A 21,839-nucleotide genomic window follows, 5' to 3' on the forward strand; every position below is an offset into this window, starting at 1 on the left:
TTAATTTTATTTCAGTGAACATTCTAGTATACACAGATCTAACATGGACCTCTTTGTTGGTGGGATGCAGGCAGCAATATATTGGTTTTCATGTTATTTGCTAGATTAAATGTTCTCACTTGCAGAGGGTAATGTGAACATGCTTGAGATAAAAATAAACTGTTGCATTTGTGTAATACTGGCCAAAATGTGCCAAAACTGTCTGACACTATTTTTATCATTACTGTCTTTACCAAATAGACTTGGCTATTGAGCTGTTTAAATAATAATAAATAATAAATAAATGGGCCATTAGCATGTAATGCTGTATGTGGTACAAGGGCAACTAAATCTAATTATAGATTTAACTAAAACATATGAAGAACGGTTGCAAGAACTGGGTATGTTTAGCTTAAGAGAAAGAAGGACTAGGGGAGACACGATAGCAGTGTTCCAATATCTCAGGGGTTGCCACAAAGAAGAGGGAGTCAAACTATTCTACAAGGCACCTGAGGGTAGAACAAGAAGCAATGGGTGGAAACTAATCAAGGAGAGAAACAACTTAGAACTGAGGAGAAATTTCCTGACAGTTAGAACAATTAATCAGTGGAACAGCTTGCCTCCAGAAGTTGTGAATGCCCCAACACTGGAAGTCTTTAAGAAGATGTTGGATAGCCATTTGTCTGAAATGGTATAGGGTTTCCTGCCTAGGCAGGGGGTTGGACTAGAAGACCTGCAAGGTCCCTTCCAACTCTACTATTGTATTGTATTGCATCTAATCTATACCTTTTCTGTATTATTGAAAATATTAGATTTGATTTGCAAACACAATCAGACAATTTTGGGACGGCTTCTAAGAAATCCTAAATAATGGAAATAATAATTTTAGAACTAATATTTTAGATTTTAGAAAAGTCAACACCAAACTAAAACAATTCCTTGTCCCTTCGCATCTGAAAAACAAGACAGATGAGATGGTTGATTTTAAAAATAAACAAAAAGTTGGGTTGAACTGTTGGTGCCATACTTTTGCAAATACTGTGTTTGGGTGAATCTTTGGAGTTTTGAGCAGTAGATTTCAACAGCGACATTAGGTAATGATAAAAAATAAAGTCCACCCCCATTCCAGTTTCACTGTCTCCATTAAAAAGTCTCCATAGCACATACTGAAAATAAGTAAAACCCTACCCAAAGACCCTTTGAATAAATATAAAATTAAGACTAGAATCCAGACAATACTAACATTGCATTAATTTCATTTAGAGAGAATTGAATAGCCTTGAATTCTCTCATTAAACCTAGAAAGATCCAAATTGTTTTTATTTCTGTCCTATTTTTCTTTTATCTTTTATCACTACATAAATTTGAATAGCTCTAATGAACAGAAATAAAAGGGGAATGCAGGAAAAGACAAAACAAATCATTAAACATTTCTACATATTTAAAGGAAGACTCAACCAAAAACTCTTTGACATTTAAGACAGCTGGAAAAATTATGCTTTTCCATGGGCTTTTGATACAGGGAACCCCAATGAAATCAATAGTAATGATGGATTGTGATTTCAGTTATGTTTTATTACTGCAAGGCGACTATAGTTTTATATATTATATATATTTTATTACTGTAAGGTGACTATAGGTTTGTGAATAGGCACAATACAAACATTTGCCTAAGTAAATACAAATGTACTGAATGTTTATAAAAGTCATTTAGCAATTTTATCAATTGAGGAAATTATTTGTAATAAAATGTAAAAGCTTTTTTAAAAAATAAAAATTGAATCCTGTTTCATATAGAGAATGCTTTGGAGCTCTACGGGTCCTATATTATAGATTTACTAAAATCATTATATTTACTTGATGCAATAATATTGCATTATGCAAATATCTGATAGACTCATCACCAATTGTTACATAAATTAGTTCAGAATAAATCAGAAAATGTACTTTAATTATATTAATTGGTCTCATTCAGTTTTAATTGTTTATTTAATTATCAAGTATTAGGTGAGGACTTTAGATTGGTTTTAAACTAAACAAGTACTATTGCGTCAGTTATATTGCCCTTGGTGAATAAGTAGTAAAATACCTATATAGATAAATAAAATGTAGGGCCAAATAAAAGCAAACTAACAAAAATGAAATGAAAGATTAGAATACTAAAAAAAATGGTAATGCATCTAGTGCTAGACTTCCACAGCTCTCATTCAACTCAATAAGCGGATGTTTGTGAAATTATTTCAAAGGATAGGAGTATTCCAGGTACATTCTTGGGAGTCACTTTAAGCTGGGCAGCATTTAAATTTAATAAATTATTATAGGTTGTTGCATGGTCAGCCAGATGTTTGAACTGGATTTGGCATTTATCTACCTATTGAGTCTCTCCCAAGGACCTGAGATAGGCAGATGTTATTCCTATGGATAGAATCTGTTGTTGTTCTTTTTGCATTTTCTGAGGTGGCCAATATCCAGCCATTAATTGTGCAACCATCTAACCAGACTCCGAGTTTCCAAGTTTCAATTAAATCCCATAAGAAAAAGTCAAGAGGGAATTCCTCCTTTGGGTTGTTTTCAGACTGGAAGAGTGAGCAGCCAGATATGTCTCAGCAATGAGATTTATGAAAGAAAATAACATCAATACTAGCATCCTCTTTACGTCCAATTCTAAAGCGAAATGAAAGACATCACCAGAAAAATGTTCAGCTTTTACAACTGGTTGCTTGCCTTTTAAAATTAAGTTAAAAACCACAAAAACCACATGGCATTGGCTGATGTCCATGGCTTTTAATGGGAGGGGCAAGTACTTATTTTAAATAGAAATATATTAATTTGTATGATTGTATCATTAAGAGTATATTAATTTGTGCCAGTTTATCAATATGGCATAGTTGTACAATACTACAGATCCAGCATCAATCATCCTTCTGACTCACATTCACACACATTTTTAAAAAAATCATGATTCCTCATTTTGGATTTTACCTTTAAGCTTGTTTTAAATGATTTATGGACATTATGAATGCTTTAAATAGGAAGGTAGGATTTTGTTTTGTAGATTTAGTTGCAATCTGAATCATACAAAGAGATCTATCACTTAATACAAATAGGACTAAATGACTAAACCAAATGACTAAAGATGCGAGTCAATGTTTGAGATCAGTGTACTCAATCTTTATGTATGTTATACTCCTGGTTTAGTAAAACTTTAGGTCTGGGATTAGCTTCCTATAGCCATTCTCAGTTTTCCTTGTGTTCATGTTTCCTACAATAGATATGGTCAATATGAAGGATAAGCTAAACAGCTGTTATGCTTCTTATGGCATCAGCTTTTTCTTTTTCCTAAATAATTGCTTTATCTGTTCTGTTTCTCTAATATCTTTCCTATTTTAGTAGAATAATGGCTATGTCTTTCTTACTTTTTCTCCATAACATTGTAGTCTCTTTTCCCATGATTTCTCTACAGTATCCATTCCTATTCCTTCACCCCGTGTCTTTTTTGTGTTTCCTATTTATTTTTTACCCATCTTTCCTCACTACACTTACTTTCTCTTTCTTGAGTGTCATGGATTAAATGTGCAATTAAATGTGGACTGTACACCGCCCTGAGTCCCTTTTGGGAGAGGGGGCGGTTTATAAGCGCAAATAAAAGTAAAGTAAAAGTAAAGTAAACATCATATTTAGGGCAAGAAAGTAAAATCTCTTCCATCATAATGAAAATGCAAGCACAAGTTCATTTGACTACTGTACTATTTTATGTTGATTTTGTCTCAAATTAAGTCTATACTGTATTTTTTGAAAGAACTACAGATCAGGCTACAGAACTAAACCATTTCCTGTACAAAACAATTGTAAAGTTGGTTATTCAACTGCAGAATGCGCCTCTTACTTAAGTATGGCTTTTTCCTCCTTTACTTCCTATAGCAATCCATTGCTGGTTGATGACTTCCCAGGATGATTTTCTGAGTCTATAAACTAAGTGATTTCTGTACTGAAATGTTCAAATCCACTTTCTACAAACAATTATTCCATCCATCTTTTATTGTCATTGCCGTTATATTTCAAATTGTACAGTATTTGTTATCTACTGTCCCTTTTATTTGGGAAGCCTGAGGTCATTTCATTGTTATTAAGAAGTAACTATTGTATGTGTGTATGTACGTACGTACATATGTATGTATGCATCAAGGGCAGGAATGGAATACTAATTCCTTCCTGTTGGCTCCTTCTCTACCTCAAATGTTCCCATCCAATCATAAGAAGAATTCCGTAACTTTTAAGTAGTGGTACCTGAATTTATTTATTTTTCCTCTTCCCACTCTTTTGCCTTTTCCTTTCTATCACTTGTTTTGGACTGAGTGCTTCAAAACTGTTTTTATTTAATTTCTGAAATGCTCAGATAGTATTTTGGGTGAAAGAATGAGGTAAAATATTTTAAACAATTATTTCTCTGTTGATTGCTATGTTCAACATGATCTAGCCCTATGGAATGCTTGAGATTATATTATACTCCAGATAACATAAGATTATAAATATCTGAGAATAATGATTGGTTTTGACCTACACATATTGAGATGCTAATACATTCTGAGCTGGTATTGTTGCTCTGATGCAGAATATAAAATGGAAAACATAAATCAAACTATACAGGCTTTCTACCATTCTACCTGCCACTTTACTTTTTTTTAAAAAAAAAACAATCATTTGATGTAAAGATTACATATAATTTATTTTACTAATATCATTATCATACTGTGCCTCTTTAATATTGGCTTATACTGAGATACAGGCCCAGTTTTAATATTATAGTGCTATGTTGTGAAAAAGCTCATAATTAAGAGATGATCATCTTCACTGTTTTTGCACTGGAATAAAGTATATAGATTTGTATACTTTCTTTCCCCCTTTCCTGGCAAGTTTATATACATATTATATATAGTTTGTTGCAACAAAAATATTAAAGAGTCTTGTGGCTCTTAAAAGAGCCAGAATATTACTTGCAGCATAATTCCCATGTACCCATTTGTTGGTTGTTAAAATGCAACAATATTCTTTTGGCTGTCTGGACAGAGTGCCTGATAAAGATTGATTTATTCAATGGATGATTAAATCTGGTCCAGACTGTCATGTTGGCTTAGGATTGGGGAAGAGTTAGATTCAAATTTCTACCAAACCATTTAGATTTCGGGTGTCCTTGGGCCAGCTGCCAATTTTAAGCATAACCTCATAGGCCTGTTTTGAGGAGGACAGGCAAGTAGATAAGGGCATAGGGAAAAATCCTTTCTATGCCACTTATAACTCCTTGGAAGAAAAGAAGTATACTAAATAAACCTGGAGGAATCCTGTGTTGTAGGAAAATCTAATTGGAAAACAGGCTGTTCTATTCCAACCCACTTTCTCATAGATTAGTAGGGAAGCTTGACAAAACTGAAGCTTTGGTAGCACGTCTTTCTGAAATGTTGAGAAAGACCCCTCAGCTTAGCCCACCCTTTAATCACCTGCAGTAGCAATTAAAACAAGATTCTGCTACGAGATTCAGGGATACATGGGAGGGGGGAAAAAGCAGGGAGGGGGGCGTGTGGAAAAGTTTAATCGCAGTAACGGCCTGCCCGTTACTTTCTTGGGAAAAGGCCTGAACCCTCTCTTGGAATTTAGCACAAGACTTGGCGGGCGCAATAGGCAGGTTAGGAGGGTAACGTTCCGACGACCAACTTTTTCTTTTCCTTCCTTGGGAGGCTTTACTCCGGACAGGTCCGCACAACGCGAAACCCCTGACTATCAAACCGTGTCTCCGTACCGAGTTTAGGAGGCGCCCAGTCCAAATCCGCCACAAGAAACGTGCGCCCCTTTTCTTGTGGGACCGCTTAGTCTGGCTCTTTTCTCCCCCCCGGGGGGGGGAATCCTCCTAGATCGCACGCGGAAGGGGGAGCGAGCTCTGGACGGCTGTCGGTTTTCTCCGAGCCCTTCCTTCCCCAGGCGGAGGGGAAAGGGGGGGGGAGAGAGAAAAACAATCACTTTCTTCTTCCCAGCTCACTCTTTTTTCCCTACGGACCCTGCCCTACACGCCGAGCCCTCTCCTGTTGGCTTGCTTGCCCCGGCAGGGCAAGTCCCGAGCAGCGTGCGGGTGTTTGGAGCTGCCCCGTGGCGGGTCCCAACGCGCGGCCCGAAAGGCTGCAGGGAGAGGCTTGACCCAGCCCAGCCCGAGCAGGTCCCGGGCGCTCTTCCCCTCCCCCTCCTTCCTCCCCCACCCCCTGCCTCGGTGCCTGGAACAATAGAGTGCGAGAGGAGCTGGCTCTGGGCTGCGCGCCCTCCCCTTCTCCCTCTCCCCGCCTCTCCTCCCCTTTCCTCCCGCCCGCCCTGAGCCAGAGGCAGAGCAGCCGTCGCCGGAGGAGCCGGTTCCATGCCCCCTGGAGCCTCCTCTTGCCGCTGCCGTCACCTCTTTCTCCTCCTCAGCGTGCAGTCCCGGCATGGACGTTAGGTTTTACCCTTCCGCCCCCACCGCCGTTGGTTCTTTGCCCGGGGCCGACCCCCCTTGCCTGGGCCCCCTGGACTATTACCACTGCAACAAGGTAACGAGGGGCGGAGGGAGGGGGAGAGAGAGAGAGGGGACGGGTGCAAACGCCTGGGTGGGGGGTGGAGGATGCGAGCGGCTGAGGATGGTACTGTCTGGACGAAGTCTCGCCCCGCTCCCCATCGTCACCGCACCCCCCCTTTTCCCGCGACTCCCCTTTCGGGACTGCTGCCCCTTTGCCCCGCACCGGCGGAGGTGGGGAGGGTTGGGTTGCACTTTGCTGCTTTTGCACTGCCCCGGACTTTATCGCGCCCTCGCAGATCGGCCAGGCAAGGAGTTGGTTTAATGCCCCCCCCTCGAGCCCCGACCTTCCCCGAGCCCTTTGCCCCGCTTGAGACGGGCAAGCTCCTCGATATTGGGGGGGGGGGGAAGCGCAGCCTTTGGCAAAGAGCAGCCCTTTCCCGAAAATCCTGGTGCCCGGGTCGCTTGGTTTGGCTGAAGGGCCAAACTTGAAGGCGAAAAGAGAGCCAGTTCTACCCAACCCATCCTAACCTAACATTTAACGGCGTTGAAAACTTCTTTTCCTCTGGGAGGCTAAGTGTTGAAGGTGGCAAGCGAGCGGCGGCATCCTGCAGGAGGGAATTTCAAATCTGCTTTACTTAAACAGCACCAAGGCTGCCTGCTTAAAGGCTGAAAGTCTTTCCCATCTTGGAAGAAAAAGCGGGTGTACAGGGTGAACGCGTGAGGGTGGGAGGAGGAGGAGGAGGAGGGGCAGTTGGTTGTTGGTTGAGAGGTCACTTCAGACCCCTGATCACATAGCTTAGTTTTGGTAAACACTATTATAAGTGGGAGGGAAAATAAACCAACAGCTAAAATTCTGATATAGGCTTTTTAGAAGAAATGTACTTTGGGGGTGGGGGAGTGGGGGGAGTGGATTGCCTGGTTTTAAGTGTTTTCCTTCCATGCCTGGCTATGGTTCTTGATGGAAAATGTATAAGCTAAGGGAGGAATACTTTAGGGTGAGTATTTTTTTTTCCTGAATAAATTTCTCGTCTTGCTCAAAGGGATCAGCATATTGGCAAGGCTGCAAACCTGGATTTCGTTTTTTTGTACAATATGTTCTGGTTAGAACCTAAACCTAATTTATATGCTCACGATTAGCATTTTCCTAACACAGGATTCAGATTCTTGGCTCATGGTTGTCAGACTCTCCTGTTGTCTTTTTCCTAATCCCACAATTATTCCTGCTAAATATAAGTGAGAGGACAGTTTTCTGACTATTTAATAAAATCTAGCATATAGCACAAAAACCTTACTAACCTAGATTTTGCTGTGTTGCCACCACAAGCCTTTCACTCTTTTAGTGTGTGTGGAAGAGAAAGAGGGGGAAAAAACCCCAACATTTGCCCAGGAATATTTGAGCGTTTATAGTGCTTTAGGCAATAACAGGAGAAAGAGGTGAACATAATCAGAATGTCAATACTTCATATGAGTAGCCATCATTTCAGGTTGAGAATTACAGCTTTCCAACATTTTAATAAAATAATTCAACTGAATCTGTGGATCATTTAATTAAGCATGAAAATGTTGTTGTTGTTGATAATCAGGTGCTTTCACAAAAGTAATGAAAGTTGTGGCATCTCAGTACAGGGAGGAGATTGTTTTGTTTCTATGGTATAATGATTTCTTCAAAATAGCATAGGTTTTCGATGCTGATGTCTCCCATCCCCATGAAAACATCTAATTATATTCTGAAACCTAAGCTTTACTAAATATGTGTCAGTTTATATATTACAGTAAACAGTTATTTCTGAAATGCATTTAAGTATCCTTTCTTTACTAAAACATTAACAATGTTTAACAAAGAATTACTTGCTGACACAAAGAACATCTGAAAAGCCATGCAATATCAATCTGTAGAAGAAGAAAATAACCCCAAATACCTTCAGAAATTCGTTGTGTTTTAGGAGCTCAAACATTGTAGTTTCAAGATATAATATCAAGATATTTGTGCACCTAATCAATTATCATATAAACCTCTAAAATTGTAATTGCTAATCAAAAGAAGAGACGGAATGTGATGCACTTCAGAAGAAACTTGTAGGCCCCATGGAAAATAATTCTCTGGGATCTACAACATTTTCCACATGTTGGGAATGCACTTGTTGCAATTAGCATAAAGATATTTTCCTTTAATTCACCCCTTTTTTAAGATCATCATTTCCTATAGTGCTAAAGAGACAGACTTCATCCTGGAAAATTCTTCATCAGTTTTTTCTGCTAAAGCTAAGTTCAAGTTTGATTGATAACACTCTGGATGAAGTGATGCAAATGATCATATACAAAATACTGACCTCTGCCACGAGGTGCTGCTGTTGCCACTGTTACCAAGATCTTAGAAAAAGAGAGGGAAGAAAATACAGCCAGAAGTGTGTGTGTGTGTGTGTGTGTGTGTGTGTATGTGAGTGTGTTTTTGTGCGTGTGCGTGTGCGTGCATGTATGCGCACGCACACACATACTGCATTGTACTATTATTTGACTTTATTTCACTTCTTTCAAATTTTATTTACATAATGAGAACATGCAACGAAGTTCTATCCTAGCAAACTCCAGTGTACAAAGAAAAATGGATTGCAGCTGAAGCAGTATCTAAATCTTCTTTCTTTCTCAGCCTTGCCCTGTGTTCTACAAAGATGTTATCACTGCCTATAAAACAGAGGAAGAGAGTTTCATTTTGAAGGGCTTCGTTCCCTTCAGGATAATTGTAAGAGGTTCTGTTATTGTGGGTGGGCTAGTGCCAAAAGTAGATGAATTACCCAGTTTCTTTCTGCTATTCTTTTCTCTTCCTCTTCATCTGCAAGACTTCCATGGAAAAGATAGAAGGGCTTTTCATGAGTTCTAAACTGATAACTTGCAGAAAGCTTTCCTCTTGCTTCCATCTTCTTTGGTTGCTCTGTTTTGATTGCCTTGGCCATTTTTTTTTATTTTGCCCTTTTCTTCTTACCTGATTCAAATTGAAGACTACAGGTTGCCTACCTGAATTCCTTCAAGATAGATGTTTCACAGCTAGATCAGTGGATTGGCTCAATGCCAAAGGTCTTGCAATTTGAGAAAGCCAGAGAATCATAGGTACAGTTTGTTAGCAAAAGAGAGGTGTCCTTGAATAGTAAGAATTGAAGGAATGTTTCAGTTGAAGCTTAAGAAAAATAAAATAAATTTCAATGGGACCTGAATGAAAAGGGAAAAATGTTTTTGTAGTTTTTGCCTTTCTTTACATTGTAGTTTAGAATGAATCAGGGCAGTTTTGAGTTGCTATAATTAAAAGAATGCTGGCTTGGAGAAGATTGAAATAGATTAGGCAGGCCTAACAATTCCTTTTTCTTCATGTTCTCCAAGAGTTCAAACAAGAAAAAAAATTCAAAACATATTTTTATGTTGAAAGACCAAAAGTATTTTTTTTCCAAAAAATGCAAGGTCTCCTTCAAATCAGGCTTAGGTCTTAATGATTTCATGTAGGGGTTTGTGTATGTGTGTGTGATTTCATATAGTTCCAACCATGATTACAATTTTAAGTCCAGACCCCTTCTAAACAGTGATTTTTGTTCTTTTGTGAGTAAATAGAGAGAAATTCTGCAGGAGGAAATGTGTGTGGAACCCAACATATATAAATAGCTGAAATGGAGGGTGTAGCAGAAATACATTTGTTTTCCTTAGGCTAATTAATACTTCTGATACAGTGAATGAACCAGCTTGTTCAGGAAATAATCTGTATCAAGCATCTTAAAATTTTGACATAATTGTTTTGTGCCATGATAGAAGGTGATATTCTTAGCATGAAATCTCTCATTTAATTTATGTATCACAAGAATCCTCATTATCAATTCAGTAGATAATTTTTGAGAAACAGTTTTCTTCCTCTGTGACAGTCTGTAATACTGTAGAATTTAATATTTCTGACCTATGTTACAGAACTCTTGATCATTATTAGTTAAGCTGAATAAATGTTCTTGTTAGCATTTTGAATGTGGACATGCAAATGAGCTCACATGTGAATAGTCTACAAAAACGTTTATAAGCCTGCTTATTTGTATATTGATATCTGAAAGAAGAGCTGAACATCCACATGAGTTTTTCAATCTTCCTAGTGTTACTACTACGTAGTAGTAGTTACTGATTATAACTGTGAGCAAGTTACTGTTTGCCAATACCATTGGTATTTTGGTGCCAAACTTTATTTCCCTTTTTTAAAAAACATTTAGTACTTTTTATCCTCTTGTATTGAAGCTTATTAGTGACCTCTGTTTAATGATAGATTATTAATGTCATTTCCGTCTTAATAAAGTAATTGTATGCTACCCTGGAAATATATTTCTCCTTTAATTAAGATAAATATTATCCTTACTTCCTCACTTATTCACATTTAATATATTTTATAATGATTTGGGTTGCAAAAATGTGGATTAAATGACAGCAAAGAGTAACAGTTGTAAGTATTTATTATCATCTTCCAATTGTCTTCTTTTTGGTAGCCCTTTTGTACACTTGTTTCCTAGATATGGATGAGCTTCATATAGAAATCTATTTATACGTGAAGTGGTCCTTGTTTTTATAGAGTTTGCCTTCTATGGAATCATTTTAGTTTGCAAAAGCCAAAATATGGGCCTGTTGTTTCAGATGGATATTTAGAAACAGAGCAGAGCCCTCAGGCCCAAGGTTGCATATACTCCTCCTTTCCGTTTTTTCATTTTTGAGCGTATAATAAACTGAAAATATTTTTTCTGCTGAAAGTTGTAATGCTATGAAGAAGGCATCAACTTATTCTCCATAGCACCTGAGGGCAGGACAAGAAGCAATGAGTAGAAGTTTGTCTGATTATCAGAGTGAGTGCACCATGACTGGAGGTTTTCAGAAAAAAAAAAATTGGACAACCATTTGTCCAGGATGGTATAAAGAATCTTCCCTTGAAAAGTGGGTTGGACTAGAAGCCCTCTAAAGTCCCTTCCAGCCCTGTGATTCTATGATATAAATTGGTATTTATAATATAAATCTATGTGGTAATTAAAAAGCAACAACTTGATGGTACAAGATCAAATAATCAATCAACCAATGATTAACATTCACTTTTTATTTCCTTCGCAAAGAAAAACTCAATAAATTTTGCAGTACATAAAATTTATATGCCCAGAAAGTAGAGAGAAAATTATAACTTTCTTCTTTAAAAGACCATACGTTTTTATGATGATAGTAAAAAATTATGCATTATGTACTCTCAGTGAAACTCTTTATAGAGCAGAAGGTCCAATTTTCTGTCTTAGGCCTATCAGGTCTGAACTGCAAAAACCCACACAACCATAAATGACATCAAAGATATGCAGAATAGTCTTTACTATTATTTGCTGGTCATTTGGATTTTGTAAACTGCACTTCTCTTGTCTTTCAACAGAATGTTAAAAAAACCCCCACCCCACCACTATAATGTAAAAAATGATTGTGTAGTAAGGATGTGTAGACTCAGGATGGTAAATGTCATATCCCATTTGCTGCTTAATTATTTTTTGAGAAAACTTCTGAAAGGAGATTAAAGTCTCTGTTTTGGACTGTGTGTAAAACTGACTTTTTACTCCTTATTTTATATCTAGAATAGGATGTTTAATTTTTTATTTTCAAAAAACTATATTGAATGGTGTGCAGCAAACGTGTTGTTCGTGTAGCTGACATGTTTGTTACACATAGTTATGAAAGCACAGTGCTCCATAGTATTAGTCAGAAAATGTGTAGAGCCAAAAGCTTGGACTAGTTTCACATTACAGACTACTTGTATGGGACCTGAGTGCCCCAGGATGACATATTTTGAGATAGCACTAGCACTTAGCAATAGCACTTAGACTTATATACCGCTTTACAGTGCTCATAGCCCTCTCTAAGCGGTTTATTGAGTACGCATATTGCCCCCCACAGTCTGGGTCCTCATTTTATCAACTTCAGGAGGATGGAAGGCTGAGTCAACCTTGAGCCTGGTGAGATTTCAACTGCCAAATTGCAGTCAGCCGGCAGTCAGCAGAAGTAGCCTGCAGTACTGCACTCTAACCACTGTGCCACCACAGCTCTTATGTTGGGGATAGAGGGAAGGAAGGTTTTGGAATTACTTTGTGTTGGGAATTTTTATACTGCTTGTAAGAAATATTCTAGTTAATTCAATATATTGAAAATAATTATAATACAAATATTGCTATTTTAATTTAATTAATTTGTGCCAATAGAGTATTAATTAGAGCAGTGGTTCTCAACCTTTCCAAGGAGAAACCACTGAATTAGAATAAGATAGATTTCCTTGTTCTAGCTTGTAAGAGAATTGGCTGTGATTAGTATTTAATCCTAGTTTCATTCCAGCTCTTATCATAAAATTTTCTCATTTTCATACTGAATTCCATTTTTTTCAATCTGAATGCTTACTCCTTTCAGTTAAATCATGCATGAGTGATTTGGCATATTAAAACATAGTGAAAAATGTATCATTGTCTGCATGACTGAATTAGCATTTTTGGTTACTTACATTTTATTCTGTTTTTCAGTTAATCAACAAGTCCTTCATTTAAGGCCTTCTTGGTCTGTTAGCTTTCATATTGCCACCAATATTATCATGCCTTTGTAGACGAATTGCACTATTGCACAGGAATTCTTTTGCATATATGCAATAATATGCATCCAATAATTGGTGATTGGGAAATTGACTGAATATTGGGAATTATTCATTTGGAAGACTGGGTAAAAGCAATGTTGATGTGATTATTTATATAATTACAAATAGCAAGATGAAAACATGATTTTAATGCACATATAGAAAAACAAAGCTGTAGTTAAAGCAAATTGTGTGTTCCCACTTTCAGAAATCCATGTTGAAAGAATGTTGGAAAACAAAATAATAAATGCCATAATCAATGAAGTCAAAGAGTGTGCTTTTTTTAACGTATTTATGTTATCAGCTTCCTAACAGGGAAATCTTAAGGGCCTCAAAATTTAAAATGTACTCCTTATATTGTAAACATATTGGTCGTAAACAAAGAGCCTTTAATACTGATATAAGAACTGATATTTCCTAATATCAGTTCTAAAAGTAACATTTTCTTATTGTCAAAAAGGATTTATTCCTGTTGTTCATGTAGACGATAAATCTTATCAACACTTCTCTCTCTACCTCACCCTCTCCCCACTTTCTCTCTGTGTGTTATATAAACAGTACTCAGCAGAAATTAGTTTTGCTCCCTCTATATAGTGAATATAATAAATACTTTTAATAGTTTTTTTGTTTCCTTTGGAGTTTTACCTCCACAACGAATTACAATGCTAAACACTTTCCCCTCCTCCTCCTCCTCCTCCTCCTCCTCCTCCTCCTCCTCCTCCTCCTCCTCCTCCTCCTCCTCCTCCTCTGTTTTAACTTAATTTTTTTCTCACACATATCTCAGGGAAAATAATATAAATTGTAAAGTTTTTATTTGAGCCCCCCATTTGTGGTGTGATTTTGAATATCGTTAAGAAGGATAAAAACTTGTCATTAAAATTCTTTACATTCTAGAATGGCCTGAGTCACTTGATGCATGGTTTCTGTTTCTAGCAGCATAAGCTTTGATGATGTGTTCATTCCATCTGCATAATAGAAAGTGTTTGAAGCTCTCTCTCTTTTTTTGCCAAAGGCTTTATTATATCAGGGATTCAGAACTAAATAATGAGTACTCATTCATTCACAGAAAATGTTGTTCTAGCTTTATGTGTGGAAGAGGCTTTATTCTAGTTACTTTCAGAATTTTTAAAAAAGATGTTTTGAACACTATGGTAGCCATGGCACGTTCTCATTAATTCTGTTAAAAGGATGATGCATTTAAAGTTGCTCATACATTTAAATGAATCAGAAGAAAGGATAGGAAAATTTACATTTATATAAATAGCATAAACCATGTGTGCTATTTAAACAAAGTAAGTGTACATTTATATTACATTTTCTGTTACTTTTAGTGCAGGGATAAAAACAATTTATTTAGCTTTGTGGACCTATAATGCATTTGAAAGCTAAGATTAATCTGGATTTATATAAGAAACATAACCTACATATTATTGTCTTGATTTTAGTGGATGATGGAATTGGTAGACTGGTTCCATTTGCACAGTCCAATGCAAATCTATTATTTTCAAATATTAAAAAATCTATATTGCCTTGGTAATGGGACTAAAAATGAAAACATACTAATGAAATTAGTATGTACACCATTAGTGTGTTTCACCATGTTCTGTTCCTGCACTATCTCTGTGATCATGAGGATTAAACCTATTTAAACATAACTTCATTCTTCCAAGTGCTTTTAGGCTAGATGTCTGCAACTCAAAAACCACAAAGGTTTTGTTCTTGATGTTGAAAGCTGCACTGCTGATGGTGGTATTAATCCTCATTTCAGCCTGTATTTCATAAATCAAAACACTTCTTTTCTTTCTGAGAAGGGCTGCTAAGGAACAAAACCCTTTGCTCTTCATATATAAAAAATGTGACATTGAGTTGGTTACAAAGCTCAGAGCATACACAAGGTTTCTTTTTCTTTAGGAAATGTTACAAATGTATGGAAGAATCTTTTGACCCATACTGCCTTCTTTTTGCACTATTTATTTTTATTAACCACCATGTGTTTTTACAGACTCATCTGTGTAGAATCTAGATCTCATGCTTACTCAACCAGTGCTTTTATTATGTGCTTGTATTAATCTGCATAAAATGTGTGCAGAGACCATTTTGAATCTATATTCAGGGTATTCTAGCAGTAGCATTTTATTGTGAAGTCACTGGGAGGGCTAATATGCACTGAACGAATTTTTGCCATCTACCTTTTGTATTCATCTTCTAACAAATAAAGCTCCAAATGTTCTTTTTACTAGAATTTGGATTATGTTGTATGGCATAAATGAAGCATTTAATTGTGTTTTCTAAGCAATCTGCATTAAAGATTTTTCTGTTCATGTTGTTTCTTTAAAATGTTTTTTCCAATGATGAGTAGTTTGCTTCTGTCTTTCTTTCTATCTGTATTTGTTTGTCTATGCAGTCAATTCCCCAAAGAGTCAAAAGTGATATGTAACTCTGGGTATCATATCTTGTCATAGGCTACCTGGAAAGTCCAGGGACGTGCGGGCAGGGGAGGCAGAGCCTCACCGCTCTCAGCATGAAAAGAAAAAAAAAGGGAAAAGGGAAAAGGCACACATGGTCCGATTCCCTGCCTTCCTGAAAGGGACTGTGGAGCGCCGGCTCGTGCTCCGCGGTCCCCTTCATGTTGACTCAGGAAGGCGGGGAATGGGACCACGTGTGCAGGAGGAGCGCGCTCCGCAGTCCCGCGGCTCACGCTCCACGGTCGCCTTCATGTTGACTCAGGAAGGTGGGGAATGGGACCACATGTGCGGGAGGCTGAGGCTGCCTCAGCCTCCTGCACACGTGGTCCCATTCCCCGCCTTCCTGATGACGTCACCAGCCTCACCAGCCATAAACCTCACCGCACGTCACTGCTGGAAACTTAATTCCCAGTTTGATTTCAGAATACAACTTTTAATGCAATGAAGTGAGGCCAGACTTATTTCTTATTTTTTGAAGAACGTATTCCAACTTGTAATGGGCATCTATTCGCCATCATCTCTGAACTCACTAAAACTTTCTGGTTATAGGCCCCCTCACTATGTAAAACAATAGTTCTATAAATAATTACCTAGAGGAATATCGACTTTGAAGCCGTTAACTATAGGTAAAATCTCCTTCCAGTTGAGTTTGATTCCTAGTGGTTTCATGGGCAGTTTCTGTATTTTTCTTGGCAACAATATAGAAATGGTTTCCCATTGCATTTTCTAGTGTCAAGCTTTATTCATGCATCACACATATGTAGTACATTAAATGTTTAAGTATGGATAAACCATTGGCTTACCTAGATATTATATGGTCACGCTGCCTCTATCCTGATGCTTTGAGCTTGACTCAGAGGATCTCAAACACATGAGGAAATACTTATGCATAGAATGCCTTTTATTATGTTCTTGATGTTTACAGAGCTAACCCCATTCCCATTTTAGAGTAGTACACAAATAAGGCCTAATTTGTAATGAAATGATGTATTGTTTGCAAGCCACCACAGATAGATCAAGACCTTCAACATTTAGTATTTCTCCAACTATGGTGATTTTGCAAGAATTTGGAAAAAATAACCACAGATTCTAATCCAAAGTATCAAGCTGTTGGTTAAAATAAGATGGACAGAATGTGAAAAATCTGATTTTATTTATTTGATTTTTGTGCCCTCTCCCCTAAACTCACAAAAGTGGTTCTGGGTGACTTACTTGACATTAGAGTAATAAGAACTCAAGAAATAATAATAATAAAAGCACAGTGAACACCAAAAAAGAAAAATGAAATCTACCATAGCAAGTTAGTCCTTCCATTTTTTTGGACAGATTTATCCCATACTCTAGCCCAGTGGCAGAAGGAAAAGCCAAAACTTTTCTGACCCTTTTGAAAAATCAGCACGTTCAAGGCCATCCAAATCATTGGAAAAATGTTATTCCGTAGAGCAGTTAATGTGGCAGAGAAGGCAGCCATGGCTTTCTTTCTTTCTTGATTATATTTATTTTATTTAATAGTGTTTCCATGCAAATTTTTCATAACAAATCTTGATAATCTGCATGGGTTTAACAGTCTTTTCATAGTGTTCAAACATTATAATTAATGATTTGCAAACTGCTCCAAAGATTGTATGTTGTTATCATTACTACTACTGTTTCTGCTATTGAAGCAACTAGTTAATGCAGCACTTTTCATGGATAAAACACTAGTCACTGTGTTGATATATGTTGTCCTTTCTGGATAATTGCACAGAAAAAGATGGCCACCCATTTATTGATGAGAACATCTATTTTTCCATAAAATGTTTTGGGTAGCCTTCTATTGATAACAGAGAAATAAAAGGGTCTGGGAAGAATATTTGGCTGTTGTTTGCTTTCCTTTTGAATTGTGGTATTGGAGAAGACTCTTGAGAGTCCCTTGGAGTGCAAGAAGATCAAATGAGTTAATCCCAAAGGATATCACCTCTGACTGTTCTTTGGAAAGACAAATACTGAGGCTGAAGCTCAAATACTTTGGCCACCAAATGAGAAATGTGGACTCATTTGAAAAGATGCAGATATTGGGAAGGATTGAAGGTAAAAGGAGAAGGGAATGGCAGAGGACGAGACAGTTAAACAGTGTCCTCAATGCAGTAGGCATGGGTGTGGGAAAACTCCGGGACACACAGGAGGACAGGATGGCCTGGCAATGCTATGGTATATGGGATTGTGAGGAATTGGACACAATTTACCAATTTAACAATAAATATTCAAGATGATCTGCCATTTACACCTATGGTACAATTTATCTGAAATACAAATATTGTATTATTATTGGGGACCCTTAAGGCCATGATGGCGAACCTATGGCACGCATGCCCAAAGTGGCACACAAAGCAATGTCGCCCGAGTTTCTTGTGCGCATGCATGCACAATGATCAGCTGTTCTTCACACGTGTGGCTGTGCTGAAAACCAGTGTGCGCATGCATGCCAGCCAACTGATTGTCGGGCATGCATGAGCGCTAGAACCTGGACGTTTGACTTTTCCGGAGTGCAGTCCCAACGAGCACGCACATGTGCACATGACGTTTCCGTGTGACCTTTTTGGCACTCGGTGCCTAAAAGGTTTGCCATCACTGATCTAGTTCATCTTCTACCCTGGAAGTCCCTGGTAATCTCCCATCTAATTACTTTGCTTTTTCTTCACTGACAAGATTGGCCAAGTGCTATCTTTTGCTAAGTTCTGAAATATTTTATATGAATTGAAATTGAACATACAGTGGATATAGAAAATCTACAAGCCACTGTTTTTTGAGATGTAGTAAAAAAGTTAAACCAAGGTAAATCACTTTGGAATTTAATATAGCATATAAGCTGTACAATTCAATTGAAAAACAAATTGAAATCTTTTAGGGGGAACTAATAAAAATAAGAGTTCTATGACATTCATAGCTGTAAAAAGCTGGAAAAGTTTTGATGAGCTCAATAGGTACAGTTAAACCTATAACAAATACTAAATTAGTCCAGTTCTCATAATTATTGTGCTGAAAAGATTGCTTGAAAATTGGCTCATAGAGGCTAGTTGTACAGCTATTTCCAGGTAGTCTCATCAAAGAAAATCAGGTGGCTGCTTGACTTATAGTTATTATGTCGTCATAAGAACTGGGGACTATAAATGGGCTGTATGTGAAACAAAGTTTTTTTATGCTCCTAAAAATAGTTTTGCTTTTTAAAAGTAGTTTTTTTAACTTGTAAAGTGTAAAGTTCATATCTTTCCCACTGAAAACTGCATTGCATAGTTCTTGGTGTACTTCTGCTTGCTCCCACTTTAATCCCTTTGAGCATGCTCAGTTCTCACCAAACTGTAAAGTGCTGTTTCCTCTCCACACCATATTTTTTTCCTTTAACAACCATATTGGGGATTGGATCGTCCATCACTAAGTAATGCAGTTGTTAAGTGAGTCATGCCAAATTTTACAATCTTTTCTGATACTCACACACTGTCTTCCATATAATATATTAATAAGCATAAGAATGAAAACGTGAACGGCGAGCAATGCCTGATAATATGGCATTTTTGTTTAAAGAATCAAATCATATCAATTCATACATATATGTTATCAAAATAAATCAGTTTTGTAACTAGACAGTGAAACGGTCATGTTGCCATTGAATTGTAACCTAATCTTGCTTTGGCAGTGCATAACTAATACTTGCTTTTGAATTTGACATATTTTTGAAACAAAGGGCAAGAATGACTGGGTGTCAGTGAAACTGAAGCTGCAATTTTATACTAGATGGTACAGGTTTTTTTATACTGGGGAGGGCGGGTGACAGGACCTTCAGTTTATTTTAAGACAGCAGCATCTAATATTACATTTTCTATTAATTTAATTGACATCCTGTGTTCTGACTTGAAGGTGGCAAATTAATTGTGGAAGACCATCTGTTTGAAAATTGGGTATGTATACCATTGCTGGCAATACATCATGTAGTAGTTTTGCAGTATCCAATTTAAATCAGATGGAAATGTTGGCCTTCTGAGAATTATGATCAATCAATATTTCATTTTAGTAATGGTCTCAGAGCAGAAAAAGAAGCTGTGTGAAGCCTACAACTTTTAAAATAATCTTTGTCATCTTAATGGTAGGATTTTCCTTATTCTGACAAGACAACAAGTAGGTTCATGAACAATACTAAAATTCTTTTATAAATATATTGTTTTATTTCCTTTAAATATAAAATTTGGGTTTTTGTTCAATATTTCTTTTCAGTAGAGCTGTTAATTTGAAAGAGAGAATGGGAGATGGGGTGTTGGATACTGCTGCATTGTAGTTCTCATCATCTCTCTTCATTGGTCTTGCTGACTAAGTCTAATGAAAGATAGGACTTCCTCAGTTTTCAGTTCTCTATTGCCTTTGACATATTGGCTATGAATTCTGGGAAGTGTAGTCTTTGATATCTGGAGGGAAATTATTTTAGGAACTCTAATATGGCATCTGAAAGTACATTTAAATCTTGGGTGTGTGAAACTGATTTAAAAAGTCAGGATCAAGTCTAGTTTTGAGTGAGATCTCAAAACATTTCATTTGAACACAAATCAGAGGAATAACATTTGATCAAAGAGAAACAAAAGCCATATATGGTACATCACTTTGTCTTAGTTATGATTAATCTTGCCTTTTCAGTTTCTTTCAGGAACTGCTATTAACTAATCAGTGAAATTTAAACTTTGGAAAGGTAGAGCTGGTTCAGCTTCTATTTAGGATGCAAAAAATGCTTGAATGATTCAAATCTATATTTGGGATTTGGGCTCATTATTCTCAAAACAATATCTCACAGGGCTATTGTGATGGAAATGGAGTGGGAAGAAATAATACATTTTCTTTTCAGAGTTCCTCAGAAGAATAATTTAAAGAAATTGTAATGAGATTAAAGAAATATTTTTTGTGAATGTCACATTTGTGAAGAAGGAAGGTCTTTAGTGCCATTTGACATGATAGCCAGCTCTGTGTTAAAGGCTTACTTTGGTTTCCTAAAAACTGACTGAAAAAATGTGAAAATTGCTCAAAGTTACATATTCTTATAGTACAGAAAACTGTTTTACGTGGAAATTTTGTAACTTTTAGTATGACCTTGTTTTGAATAAAGTAAGAAACTATGTTGAAGTAATTAATCAGTGACCCAGGCCACCCAAGGCCATGGATACAAGGGGAGGGAGTTGAATTTCACTGCTTGTTCCTTCATACCAGATTTTTTTTTTATATTGATGCAAACCTAACTAGATCTTTTCTTCAGCCAAAGATATCCTTTGCATTTATTATCTCACTTTCTCAGTTTTCTTGAAAGGAAGTTACACATAAGAGACAATGAGTATAGGCTTCTTTTGCCTTCCTTCTGAAGCTTTAGAAAAGACTAAAAACATTAAAATTATGTTCACTGTAATTAGGCACATCCTATATATCTTGTCCTTATGTCTCTCAGTCATAACAGTACTTTTAATTTCCATCAATATGTTTATTTTATAAGATAAAATTTAGCATACAATCTTATAAGATAAAGTTTCATTTACATAAAGTTCCATAGTTTAAAACTGACATGCTGGTGCAAGCTTTTAATAGAGGTAGTCCTCAATATACATACGACCACAATGGAGCCCAAAATTTATGTTGCTAAGTGAGAAATTTGTGAAGTGAATTTTGCATCACTTAATGACTTTTCTTGCCACATTTGTTAAGTGAATCACTGCAGTTGTTAAATTAGTAACAGGGTTAAGTCCCCATTGACTTTGCTTGTCAGAAGATTGCAAAAGGGGATCACATGACCCCTATCTGACTGTTTGGTAGTTGATTTTGCTGGACTTAGGAATAAGTTTAATTGTAGTTTCTTTTCTGCAATTTGGAACGAGTCTCTTATCTGCAAATAGTGTGAAATTACAAGTGCTGAAATCTGGAATTAAAGTTGATTGCATCAACTTCTGGGGAACTTAGAAACATTGGATTTAAAAACGCAGCATTCAAAATTGCACTTGAACACTGGGTTTCAAACCAGTTGAAATTAATTCTTTTGGTTTAGCATAGAATTAATATCCTGCCAAAGATAATTCAGGATTTGGAAGAAAAGGAAAATGGAATCTTAGTGATAATTCAAATTAATATTCAGGTAGCATAGAATAAATATCCTGCCAAAGATAATTCAGGATTTGGAAGAAAAGGAAAATCTTAGTGATAATTC

The 21,839-nt window shown here is 36.8% G+C and overlaps 1 protein-coding gene across 5 annotated transcripts in view; it reads left to right on the forward strand.

The window, feature by feature from the left end:
- Window positions 1–5,924: 5,924 nt before the first annotated feature.
- TOX2 (TOX high mobility group box family member 2) overlaps window positions 5,925–21,839 on the forward strand; it is a 244,244-nt gene continuing 228,329 nt past the window's right edge. For 2 of the 5 annotated variants that reach the window (XM_081948601.1, XM_081948602.1), the window contains exon 1: window positions 7,462–7,506. In XM_081948601.1, coding sequence (XP_081804727.1) covers window positions 7,477–7,506 — 30 coding nt within the window. In that variant the 5' untranslated portion in view covers window positions 7,462–7,476. Of the gene's footprint in view, window positions 6,546–7,461; window positions 7,507–21,839 lie in introns of those variants that run through there. The other 3 variants (XM_081948603.1, XM_081948599.1, XM_081948600.1) reach the window with 3 other exon arrangements.

This window comes from Natrix helvetica (genome assembly GCF_964273705.1).
Source record: "Natrix helvetica genome assembly, chromosome: 3".
In the NCBI taxonomy this organism is placed as follows: Eukaryota; Metazoa; Chordata; class Lepidosauria; order Squamata; family Natricidae; genus Natrix; species Natrix helvetica.